This window comes from Diadema setosum, chromosome 2, assembly GCF_964275005.1.
Source record: "Diadema setosum chromosome 2, eeDiaSeto1, whole genome shotgun sequence".
NCBI classification, from domain to species: domain Eukaryota; kingdom Metazoa; phylum Echinodermata; class Echinoidea; order Diadematoida; family Diadematidae; genus Diadema; species Diadema setosum.
Genome location: NC_092686.1, coordinates 35,657,238 through 35,670,806, shown reverse-complemented (window position 1 = coordinate 35,670,806; position 13,569 = coordinate 35,657,238). Strand labels below are relative to the sequence as shown.

The following is a 13,569-nucleotide window of genomic DNA, read 5'->3' as shown; positions in this document are numbered from 1 at the left end:
TATTCATATTCTTAATCAACTGGCTATTGTAAAAACAAATTACAAGTACTTTGCTATACACACATAATCACTAAAATGCCTCTTCTTCACACATTCATAATCAGAAACTATTTCATCCTTTCATGACGACTGAAAGACAGACAAGAATGCACTCCACTCTTTGAATCAATGCAACGAACATGTTATGACAATTTCAGTAAAAATGATGTTTAACAGAATACTACATTTTGCTACTTGCGTAGAATCAAAGCAGGGTGTATTCCAATATTTTTTTTTAACCTAATGAAAGGCTTATAGAATAATACAGGTGAATCCCGTCATAACGAGATAGTCAAGACGGCAAGATAATAAAATCTCAGTAAAACGGACAAAGTAAAAAAGAGGCAAAATGATAGTTTTACCAGAATATCCTCTCTTATTAATGAAATCCCACATCCATTTTGATTATAACAAGGTCTACCAGTAGCTGGCCTGTAGTACACTGTAACACCTACAGACAGCCTAGGTCTAGCAACATGGATTATCCCACCAACAACCTTTCAACCACCACCAACCCACAAAGTTAACCCACCACGGAATGGCTTGACGCACGTATGGTAAAGATTAGCATCTATTAAAGTGGAACCTCATCAGGGAAGAGGTCCGATACAACAAAACCCTCATATATAACAAGGTGATTGTGCAGGTCTCAACTCTTTATATTACTTTGTTTTTGTACCCTGATATAGTGAGAAACCTGATATAACAATGTAAATGCCGTGGTTTTTAGCTTCTTCTTTTAACTCTTTATGTGCCACGTTCGCACGTCCGACTCAGTCGACGGCGTACCAACTTCGCATATTCTGCTCAAACCCACAAACCCGCCCAAACTGATCGATAAATCGCCAAATGCGACAGTACAGTGAAAGCTTTTCATGCACTTCTGTTCATATCACATATAGCTTGCATTTTATGTGGTGATTGACTATCCCTAATATATTTGCGTGTAAATTCTAAGCTTCTGCCACTGTTTTGTGTGCAAAAGTCATGCCTTTACAGTAACGTAGCTATTGGTCATTTCAAAGAAAAACAATCAATGATTTGTCATGCAATTTCCATCAAAGCAAAGCTTGGCATTTTCTCTACAACTCTGCTCACTACATATGCAGCTTAACAGAAATCTAAAGAAGTTAAAGAGATATGAAAAACAGAATATTTTCTCAAAGCATAACTACGTTGGTGTCTAAGAATAATGTGGCACACAGGGGGTTTCCACCATGGCACATAAAGAGTTAACTACACCTATAGTTTCCCTTGTCTATAAAAATATGTAGAAGAAAAAAAATGAACAAACATACTTACTGATATGTCGCTTTTCCACCAATTCATAAAGAGCTTGAAAGTCTCAAGTGAAGTTTGCCACTTACACCACTCACAACTAGTGGTGTTATTACTAACTATACATATCTCTCTACCCCCTCTCTGAAAGAAAGTACCACATACCCTGTAAGAGAATGACGAGTTGCAATCTTACCTACATGTTACATCAACCCTGTACACAAAATGTAATGCAATGGACAATTGTAACCATACTCTATGCACAGCACAGGACTAAATTACAAACTGCCAAACAAAAATATCTTGGTATGGTAAAGGTACAGAAAGACTATTTCGAACGATAAATTCTCTTCAAATGAGAAAATTTTTGTTACTGATCCTTCCTTGAAATCTGCCCAGCCTTTGCCAGACTTTAAGTACAGAACAGAGTGCACTTCAGATGGGGATGACATGATTTCATTATAATTGTTTGAACAATACAGTAAGTGTCAAATATTTTTAGCAACATCGCACAAATGTAGTACTCATGGTTGCATAGTGCTGCTCATTAATGTTACGAACATCCCAGCCTCATGATCTAATATTCAAAAATATTGCCTGAACTTACAGAGTTCTACCAATGCCACGTCTCAGTGACATCTTAAGTCACAAAATACAAGATGTGAAAATACAACTCACACTAGCCACATATTTCCATGAGATATGTGTACATTCAGACTATCTGCAGGTGTATATATATCCACACAGAATTAGGGTTTAGCCATGCCAAATTCACTCTCACATTTAAGGTCTTTAAAATTCATACTTTCTACCTAGGCTGAAAAATATTTGCATGTGTAATTAGGAACATGTCAAAACAACGTATCAACTTGGGATTAGTTGTTGTTGCTGCTGTTGTAACAATTGCAACTGGACTAAGGGCAAAACACACAAAACAAATCATAAAATGACAGTGCACATTGTGGTTCGCCTCATTTAATAATCAATCTGACGAAACTTAGAATACCTTGATACATTTAGTCCATGATTAAGAGTAGATTAGAATGCAATTTCTAAGAAGTACACAAATGTTCTTAACTGCACAAAAATGATCAAAAATTAAATCACAAAATGTTCATGAATGGCAAATTATCATTCATTGTTTTCTCAAAAGTGACACAAAAAACTATGAAAACTACTTCATAGCTTGTCAGTTACAGTAAAAATAAGAAATATAAATCTCTCCTCTTAAAGTGACTGTGTAATTAAAAGATCTATTTCCCCGATAAGCATTGGCCATCATGTTAGAACAGTAAACCTTCCTCGTGTCAACATTGCCTAAATCAACAAATTGCGCAGGTCAACACTAATAAAGGTCCTGATTTTTGTTTTCTCTTTCTAATGTTACTTTTCACGAATTCTTCATGTAGGTCCACATTTGCACAAGCTGGTAGATTTTTCCTGGTCCCATGTATGCACACTTGTGTGAAGTATACTAAAGTCACTGCTCCAAAATCTCCCGGATGATCTCAGCACACATCAAAAGGCATCGAGGAACGTGGAAACAGCCTGTAAGAGGACACATGCAATTGGAACACATTATTTCATTTGCAATCTGAGAGAGAGAGAGAGAGAGAGAGAGAGAGAGAGAGAGAGAGAGACAGCATTCTTTTATTTTTTTCAATTTGCAAATATTTCATCATTTAACCACTAATTCACATGAACAGAATTCTACAGTTCTCCATACATTACAATACTAACCCTTTAGCAGCATTTTTTTTTTTTTTTTTTTTTTGGGGGGGGGGGGGGGCACTGTTGATATCTATTCAGTGTAGCAAGCAATACACTTCACACAATTTTGTATGGGGAAAGACATATGATTAGTTCAGAGATTACAGAGACTCCAACTCTCCCGCTTTCGACGGGAAATCTCCCGCCGAAAGGCCATTTTTGCAGAATCTCCCGTTCTCCCGCTTGAGATTTAATTTCTCCCGTTTGAAATGATTTCTTACTTAATTTCATTGTATGTTGCAAAATAAGCCTTACATAGCACGAGAGAGCATCTAGAACCCTAGACCGCAAGGAACTTCGTGCTCGTGATGTGCCCTTGCGCACATCAAGTTGGAGTCTCCGGTTTGTTAGGGGTTTCAGGCGGGAGAATCTCCCGATCACAAGGTGCTTAGGGTTGGAGTCTCTGAGATTACAGTGTAAAGAAGGTTGATACAAAAATGATACGAACCAGCCCAAGATCCCCAAACATATTTTACACTCTCCCTCTTTCACCTACACATACACAAACACACATGCTCACAAGTGCAACCACTGGCGATTCAATGATTTTTTTAACCATGTGACTGTGGGTGGTTCAAGGACAAACAGCTAGGTTGCATAAACCATGGAGTAAACCATGGTAAGAAATACCTAGCTCCATCCTGTTCATAAAGAGCAAAAACATGGCCATGACAACTTTAGATTCTCATTTCCCCCTTTGGAGCTGGTGGGTACACTTAAGATATTGGTGACGAAGCTCCAGACAGTTCCATAACTGCATATCAATGGATGGGTAACTTTGATGGTTTATGGCCAGAGGTTGCAATTGTTAGAAGCAATCATTTTTGTATTAAAAAAAACAACAAAAAAACAAAAAACAAAAACAAAAACAAAACAAACTACTTGGACAACACATATTTTCATATCAAACAGAAAATTAATGGAATAGAGCAAATAAAGCTCTCCACACTTTCCTCAACCCACCTTTGAAAGGACCTCCTTTGAAGTTCTGCTTGACTCTGCCTTCCTGCGTCAGATAGCCAAACCACTCACCATGTTTGGGGTCAACAAACTATTAGCAGTAAAAGGTACAAAAAGAGGTTGATTGGTCACTGAGAAGGGCCCACTTTATCAGAATTTAAACCCTGCTTTGATAGACACAGTTAGTGCTTTGAGTTCTCCAAAAATTGTGGTAAAATCATGCAAAACAATTAAAGCAATGATAAAATGTTGCGATTTTCACATCACATCATGTTTTTCACGAACTAAATTCAATTCTGCTATGAAGGAGATGAACATCCAACAAGAAATTGTGGTAATGCTTCTTGACTTCTTTTTGCATTACAACCCATGATTGCTTTAGAATTTTACAATGCATACACTATCCTTGAAGTGAAGTACAATTCAAATAGTTCCGATGAAAATAAACTGTTGACTTTGTATTCCTTTGATTACCATCTAATGCCAGGTATTCAAACTAGGTGATTATTTTCAACAAAACCAGTAACGGTAAAAGTTCCTTTTCGATGGCCCTACTGGATTTTTAAAACTTGGTTTAACTCTAAATCAACTCTGAGCACACATGACAATAGAATGTAACATAAGAAGAGATTTTAGAACATAGTGATATCATACTGAAGTGCTTTTAAAGTCACCAGGGGCACTGCAAGGAGTCACAGAACCCCTGATGGGTAAATGAAGAAGGGATAGAGTGAGCGTGTTTGATTATCTCACATGTTTGAAGGTATAGTCCCACACTTGCTTGAAGAAGTCCAGGTACCTCTCTTCTCTGGTCTCGCGGTAGACCATCATGAATGCTATGAGGGCCTCGCAGTGGGGCCACCACAATTTCATGTCCCATTCCAGCTGCGTGGGCGACAAGCCGTCTGCGTCCAAGAAGTAGAAGATGCCTCCGTGCTCCTTGTCCCAGCCGGTCTGGAAGGGGTCGATGATGAAGCCCTGGATGATCGTGTCATAGAGGTCGCGTCGGTCGTGTCTCTTGGCGTACTGCAGCAGGAACCAGCCTGTCTCGATTGCATGACCTGCGAGCAATTTTCAAACTATGAATACGACAGATATATTGTACAAGAAGATGGTATTTTGAGTATTACATCATATCCTTACATTAACATCACACAGGCAATGTATGCTGAGAGTCAAATATTTTGATTGAACAAAACTGTTTTCATAGTAACAAAAGTATCTAGGACTGTTTTGACTTATAAATTTGCAATTTGAGAAATAGTCATGAGTAAACATGCATTTGTCACATTTCTTTAGAAATAAGGAGATTGAGGAATAAAATGAGCCGATTAGTCAAAGAGTGACCCCAATTTATTAAGAAATGTCCTCCATCTTAGTGTTGTTCCTTCATAAATGCATAATACTGCATTTTCTGAGAGATACATACTTACAAAAATGAGAAATAGATATCAGATAATTTTAGTCAATCTTTTCGGTAGTCAATTCCTTAAAAAAAAACACACAAAAAAAAAACCAAACTGGCATGATGTTCACATTCAACACCTCACACTTTATAAAGAATACTTACAAAATAGATAATAGCAATGTACAAAGAATCTATTAAGGTAACTTACAACATCCTCATGAACTGACCACATAGATTTATATTATTCTGCTGTTTGTGCTCATATACTGTAGACACCATATATTTAGTGAGTCTCATTTTTCACGAATCAGGACTTTCATAAATGCATGCATATTGGTATTAGAGTCAATATTTTTGCGTGTCTTCAAATTCCCGAATAGCACCCAACTCGTGAAATTTGCACAAATAAAAACTTTGCGAAATATTCAGTGCATACAGTACACAGAGCATATTCATCTCTCTTTTACGATGGCCCATTTTTCCACTTGACAATGAAAAACATAAGCAAGGCTTCAGACAGAAGAATCTACTGTGCAGCTATTTACCTGGATTCATAAGTCGTCCTTGACAACCTGGTAATTCTTTTCCATCAGCGCTGACAATTTCCAGCACAGCTTTGCCATTCCTCTGAAGAAATAAGTTTAAAAAAAAGTTAAGAAAAACACACACAAAAGCAAAACATCTCTCTTAATAAAAGATTACTTGAGCAGACCCCTTGTAATTAAAACTCTTATTTTCAAACAATTTGGCAGTTGTTAAAACATATAAGCCTGTTGCATAATGTGGTGCCATTGGATGATTCATAGAATAAGTCAGTTTAATTGTGATGGATGATGGAAAATAAGTTATGTCTTCATTTTATGTTTTTTTTCTTAATTCATTTATTTATTATTTTTTTTTGCAGGCAAGGAAACCCAAGCAGTCAGTACAATACCATAGTTCTCAGGGAAGATTTGAATTTCTCGAAACAGAACTGCAACAAGTTTGCCATCTACTGATGGAAATAAAATCAGGTGAGGAATTTGAATTAAAAAAAAAAAAAGATTATGACAAGTATCAGAAGCAGAATGAATATTTTTGCATTAAGGACATTTCGTTCACAAAGAAACTAAAAGCACAGCTACGGTAATCTGTATAATTTCCACTTCAATTGCAGATCTCTTTTTGACAAGATTTGGGCTGATCCACAGTAGATTATGCAAGGATTATAATTCAGCAAATACCATCTCATGAGAAGACATAAATCACAAGCTTATTTACCAAGACTGTCAAGAACAAAATTGTAGATCTAGGAAGTCATCCCTATCAGAGCTATATGTGGGGAAAAAAAGAAGAAGAAAAGAAGTGAGTAAGGTGTGTCCAGGTACATGCCTGTATATGCTGCATTGACTGTTTTAAGCTCCATTCCTCCAGGGGGGCGTACTTTGCCCGGAGGGCGTCGTCGTCGTGAGCCAGCTCTTCCACGAGGATGATGAAGATCATGGCCACGGCCAGAGAGTTGACGGGTGGCGACCCCGCCAGCTGAGGGCGCCCCAACGCCGAGTCGTCCACCATCACCCAGTGTTGGAGCTGGTCCATCATGGCCACTGCCTCTGTCTGAAGGCAAGGAGGAAGGAAAGATGGAAAAAGTGGAGGAACACTGTAAACAGCTGCCTCTCTGGATACAATAGTAACAAATAGCAAAACTTATTGTTGCAAAAGTTCTTAGCAAAGTCCTTGGGTAAAAGCATTATCCATCCATATTTCATCCGTGTGAGAAGGGGCATTGTTATCCCAAACAAAGTATTGACTATCGATTAATTAAAGACTATAGTCTCCTCTAAAAACTATTGCCTTAACGGCGAGATCTTAAACTGACTACTAACCATCGCCACTTGAAAAGTGAATGCACTTTTGTTGTCCATCAAAGAAGATTGAAGCATTTGTCTGCTGTACCAAGTTGCAAAGCAACAGGGTCCAAGAGCATAAAACACTATTTGCCTATTAAAGATTCCTCACACTCGCCTGTTTACACAGAGCTCAATTTTGTAAACACATGATGTCAAGGCTTTTATGGATCAGGAGGACATTGTGATTACCACAAGTCAGGTCCATAACAGTCATTATTTCTTCATAGACAGCGTTAATGTAATCATGACAATAATACCTCTAAAACCACAACCATCATCCAAATAACATCAACAATATTGCCAACTATCACTCTAACACCACTACCATTACCATCATGAGGAGAGCAACTAAAAGACTTTTTTTATTACCGTCATTACATCTAAATTCTAACAGGTCTTAGCTGCTGATCCAAACCTTGTATTTTGTCTCCCCCGTGGCTCTGGCCAACTCTGCCATGGCGATAGTGTAGAAGCACTCGCTGAATATCGTCCTCTGGATCTTGATGGGCTCCCCCGACCTGGTCACAGCAAAGTGGCACTTGTTGTTTGCCGGATTCTTGACATGCTCCATGAGAAACTCACCACCTTATCAGCAAAACATACATGCAAGACAGGCTAAATCACTTCATGTAACATCAAATCCAGGGCATACGATACTATATTTTTATATCCTGACAATTTATAACATATTCATTGTATGTGAACATATTTATGAACAAAAGACAGAGATAGAAATAGATAGACAGATTAAGAAAGAAAGAGAGAGAGAGAGAGAGAGAGAGGGAAAATAGCATCAAATGCTCATACACGATGATATGAATGGTATGGGTGGTAATGCACATGAGCATGAAAATGATTAAGATATAAAAAGAAAATTTTACCTGATGATATCTATATTTTAAAAGGAATTGCATTCCTACTGCCAGGCATAATGAAATAGCATGTGACTTTCCTCCTTCAAAAGGCATTGGATATCATAATGCCATTCATATGTCAATAATAAGTTGAGGGAAAGTGTACTTCCCCCCCTCCCCCCCCCCCAAAAAAAAAAAAAAAATGCAATTTTGTGGAACTCTTCTGAGATTTCCTTTTTATTGTTCCACTACTGTGATTATCATAACTCATTGCATCCTTTCAGCAATGATGGCAGAAGAATTTGATAAACATTTGGAAATTCCTAACTTTTGAATGGACTGTCTGATTTTTCTGAAACTTCATGAAAGTGTTCTACTATTTCTGCATTTACTGAATGCACGTCTTTCAATGTAAATTCCCCTTTAAACGTTGAAAGAGAAAGTGTAGAATGATCAGATAAGGGAAGAGGGCAAAGAAGAGAGACAGAGACAGTGAGAGAGGGAGAGAGCGCAGCAGAGGAAGACGGGATATCCTTGTACCACAACAGGATACAGGGAACAGGAAAATGACACGCAAGAAAAAAATAACCAACTACCTTCACTAACAAACATTTGCTCCAGTCAAACGCTATCTTTACTGCAATTACACAGAAATAAATGTCAGTCCAAGTAGGAGCATAGAGAGAGAGAGAAATTCTGTCTGGCTTAAGAGTGCATTGCATTCTTGAATGACTTCTCATATCGCTGATATGATGTGTTGAGACACAAAAACAAATAAGATTATAAATAATTGAATACACTACATAGAGTTTCCCCTGACAATGATTAATATCTTTGTGATACAGAAAGGGGGGGGGGGGGGAAACTTCACCCTTTTAACTAAGTCAGAGACTCTAATTTCATAATGATTGAATACAATCCTGCCAGTACTTACCCTTTTTTGCAGCATTCAAGACTTGATCTGTGTGGTATCTGGGAATACTGTTGTACATCTTTGAGTATGTCCATACCTGCAGATGACAAATCAGTTGATGAAATATTGTACTAATTCTTTTTAGATGTCAGAGCAGGAATGGCTAATGCTCACACTCTTCTTGATGAGGTGGTTCATTTGCTAATCTCGGAAATGCGGTCCCATGTTCTACAATGGCACAGTGATTTCATACAGTCTGCCCATCAAAGGTTCTCTATGAACTGCCCCCTCGATTGTGCAATGATACAAAATCAATCTAAATACTCCCTGCATCCAGCCAGTGATCAAGACCGCCACTAAAATTTTGTAATTTGTGAAGCCCCAGCACAAAACCCTCAGAAAGTCACAGACTGGGATTCCCTGTACTGGGTCACAATGTCATTTGGGTTGATTGACTCAAATTGTTAATGTTTCTCTTTCCTGGGAGAATAATCTTTTCTCTACTTACTGTCAAAAGGGGTGGCTTAAAACAAAATTGAAATCTGAGATCATATCTTTTTAGACAGGTGTTGCTCTCACTGGGAAATACAATATGTTTTCAATGATACTTCTACACAGCATGCCTGAGTGATCCAATCATTAAATCCTCTTTTCTTCCCTCTCTATGAAACTGCACCTCCTTATTCTCCCATATTTCAATCACTTTATGAATGGGTTAGGATAGTCCAATTTTAACTAGTCACATATCATTTTAAAGCTTACAGAACTCATTCTTTTAAACTATGTAGAAAAGTAAAAAATATTTTAAAACTATTTGTGGGTTTTGAGCTAGCTGATTTCTAAACCATCCCTGATTATTTCATAAATATCCATCCCCACCTCTTTGCATAAAGTGACTCTTTACAGGTCTGAAAGAACTTACTTGTCTTCCCTGAAGCCAGCAATACTTCGTTTCATCGTATACCTTTCCATCTTGTCCCAGGCAAACGAAGAAGCCGCTGTGCAAATAAAACATTGAAAAGGGGGCAGTGAATTGTTACTTAGACTTTGGATAAAAGGAAAGGAAGAAGATACTTATTTCTTGATGTGATGACATTACATGTCTTCATAATCTATAATACTTTGAACTTATTGCATTTAGAGAGATGCCATTGTTGAAAGTCAAATGGGGTTGGCTGTAAGGTCAAAGATTGAAATAAACTTCAAAATTGGATACCAGATCAAAACAGGTATCTCTGAAGTGAGATATAGCATGCCATAAAATCCCTCCCCCCAAAAAAACAACAACAACCAAACAACAACAACAACTGTTAAACAATGACAAATGCTTCATTTTTAAACACTGATCAGTAGTCACAGGGATCTGAACAAATCTCCAATTCCATTCATGTGAAAGAAATGCCAACACTAGCTGAATTACACAGCATTTATTGCAACATAAAGACTCTGGTCTTATCTACGACATTGACCATGAGATGTTGTGGTTTCAAGACACAATAACATTATTCAACTGGAACAAAATCGCAAAAAAAGGTAACAAAATACTACAAATGGGTTAACAATGACAGACCTGTATGACAAATTGAAAATGTCTCTTTTTTATGGGGGGGGGGGGGGGGGGGTGGGTGAGCACAGATGCAATACTCATACTAGACTGAGCTGCTGGTGCCCTCCTTCGAACCTTCAGCCCACGTCCCAAGGGTTGAAAGCACACTCACCCGAACTCTTCATCATGGGAATGCTTCAGCCAGAAATCCATCACTCTGACCAGCTCGGACTCGCACTTCTCTAGGTAGTGTGCCAGTTGGTCAGCTACTGCCTCGCTTGTCATGGTGTCCAGTGCAGTGGTATGACAGGTCAAAGGGCAATGGCAACTCAAATCAGGTAGTCAGGCACCCCCTCTGTGACGAGTGGTGCTAATTTGGAACATGGGATGAGCATGAAAAGGACAGCGAGATCTGAAAAGGTGACTACCATACAACAATCTAAGAATTGATTGTCGATAGATTTTGCATCATAACCACTGTTACTTTATCACTTCATAGTATATCACAATTTATGGTCTAATGTTGCTGCAAAACCAGAAATGTTCACATGCATTTTAATTTCATCAATTTTGCGAGAGCGAAGATTTGTGAAATTAAAATGCACATGAAATTGAAAATTCACTACAAACTTATGCATATTTCTTGCAAAGTCAAGTGCACGAGGCACAATTGATATTTTGTTTTTGTTTGATAGATCATGTCTATTAGAAACTATGGTCCCGGACTTGACATCATTCAATTATAACGAATTACATGTAAATTTACATGTAGATCTAACGTACGGTATGTCGTTAGCTAGATTAATTTCTACCACACGACAAGATTCTACAGCCATGCAGAGACATGACTCATTATATAAAACTACCGTGGTAGAAAACTTACTTACAAGGAACAGACGTCTCGAAATTAACCGCCGAAGTTACTTGTTGGCAAAAATGGCAAAATTAGCAATATATTTAAACGATCGAACGCCACTAGCAATCTCTCGAGGCGAGCTCTCCTCAGTGAGCAATGGCAATGGTCAGTGATAGTGAGAACGTCGTGGACGGTGCGTGCATCACAGCCCTGGCCTGACCTGGCAGCCTGGCCGGCCCTGCATGCCCTGTAGATCGCGCGCTTCGAAGGTGGGACCTCGGGAGCGGGAGCAGATCGCATCAACCAGTGCAATGCAGTAGTATTGATTCACTGTTTCGAGAGGTATTTTTCGTCCTTGGACAATGTACTTGAGTAACTGTTAAAGAGTAAAATTTTTCGTTGGAGAGTGTACGACTGACTGTTCGTAACTGCTCTTCACCTCATGCCACGCATACAATTTTACACGCAGCGACAACTCGGTAGTCGGGAATTGTTTTCCCGAAAATGCAAATACGGTTGACCTTGCATGACCTGCCCGATCCCTAACTCCTCCTTCGGATCCCATACAGGTACATGGTGTACCGAAAAAAGACCTGACTCTATCTCGCTCTAGCCTAGATCTATCTACACTGCGAGCGCTTGCGCTTGCACCTGATACCGGAACCCAACTACCCGAGTCGTATCATCGATTACACTGATTACACAAGTAATGTGGTAGGAGATAGTGTAGGAACGAACTTTTTAGTGAGCGCTTTATTACACGAACATACCCACACACGTACACACCCAGTAAATGTACGTGAGTGCCATACCGTCTCAAGTGCACTACATTACACGAAGGCAGTGTATACAACCACACAAACAAAACTCAGGGGAATGTCATATGGTGTTGAGTTCTGGAATTCACTTCACATGCAGTCGGATCCGCTTGTTTGTTCTAGGCCCTACACTAACTAACTTGTCGCGGTGGTGTTCGTTGATGAAGCCATCGGATCGGTAAGGCAGGGAGGAGTGGCCGCTGATGAATGACACTCACAGGGTTGACGTTGCGTCTCAGTGTTTAGACTATTACAATTATCTCACTATTTGGAAGATAGTGGATCGAAGGGGACAAAAATGCCGGGAATTCAGCTTCTTCGCTTAGAAGACGCCCAAGATGACTCCCCTCAGGTGAGTGACAGTCAACGATACCAGCCAGGTAGTGTAAAATTAATCGGGGTTGTTTACAACTGTTGTTTTGCCTTGACTGAAGTGTTCCTTGCTAGTGTGATGTGTTGTTAGAAGAATTTAAAGAGTGTTGGTGCATCCTACTTGTTGTAGGCCCATGTATTGAAACATTTGTCAGCTGGAACTGCTTAACTGGGAGCGGGAGTGCAGCTGCAGTTGTCAATGCACAGCACAGACCAATTGTAATGTCTCTTATCTCTGTCTGTCTGCAGATTTCATCTGATGAAGCTGCTTAGCATTGTTGCATTGCATTGACAGATACACACACAATGATATTCTCTGAGAGTGAGACAGTTATTAAATATTGGAAGCAAAACTATAAAGTGCCAAGGTTTGAGACTAATTTGAGACCTCCCGTGCCAAAATTTGACCACACGCAAACGCATAGCAAATATTCGTTTAGGCTTTAGATCTACTAACTATGTAGCAGGCAGTCGCATTTTAATTGGATGCCATTATATTATGGTTGAATCATGGGCGGCTTGCTTTATATCATTATTATATCATTAGAGATTTATTAGTCTTTGCTCGCATTCATGCATGCCCCACACTGCCAACCACGCACAGCTCGCACAGCACATTATTATACATAGCACCCAGCCACAGGAGGTCCGTCCATTCCATGTATGAGTTTGACTTGCAAAAATGCTAGCATATAAACCGGCCATCTGGCTTCACACCAATGTCCAAACCAAAAAATAAAAAATTAAAAAATCAAACAAAATGTAGAGTTCTTGTTTTTAGGCGTGCAGCATTATTATATTTCCTAAAGAATAAAGTTTGTTATTTTTTCTGTCGCTTTCACAACACACTTTTTGACATTTTCACC

The 13,569-nt window shown here is 38.9% G+C and overlaps 2 protein-coding genes across 2 annotated transcripts in view; one reads left to right on the top strand and one right to left on the bottom strand.

Annotated features, from left to right (window-relative positions):
- Positions 1-2,549: 2,549 nt before the first annotated feature.
- Positions 2,550-11,660, bottom strand: LOC140242194 (N-acylglucosamine 2-epimerase-like). The gene is made up of 10 exons (XM_072321952.1): positions 11,545-11,660; positions 10,830-11,027; positions 10,034-10,109; positions 9,133-9,208; positions 7,760-7,929; positions 6,827-7,051; positions 6,001-6,082; positions 4,801-5,108; positions 4,051-4,138; positions 2,550-2,865 (listed from the first exon to the last, which is right to left on the bottom strand). Exons 2-10 carry the CDS (start codon positions 10,940-10,942, stop codon positions 2,798-2,800), a joined length of 1,206 nt encoding a protein of 401 aa, XP_072178053.1. The 5' UTR covers positions 10,943-11,027; positions 11,545-11,660; the 3' UTR covers positions 2,550-2,797.
- An 815-nt stretch (positions 11,661-12,475) lies between these two features.
- Positions 12,476-13,569, top strand: part of LOC140244540 (DCC-interacting protein 13-alpha-like) — a gene marked incomplete at its 3' end in the record, with an annotated part of 30,830 nt that continues 29,736 nt past the window's right edge. Inside the window, exon 1 of the mRNA XM_072324169.1 lies at positions 12,476-12,683. Within this exon, the coding sequence (XP_072180270.1) occupies positions 12,630-12,683 (54 nt within the window). The remainder of the gene's footprint in view (positions 12,684-13,569) is intronic.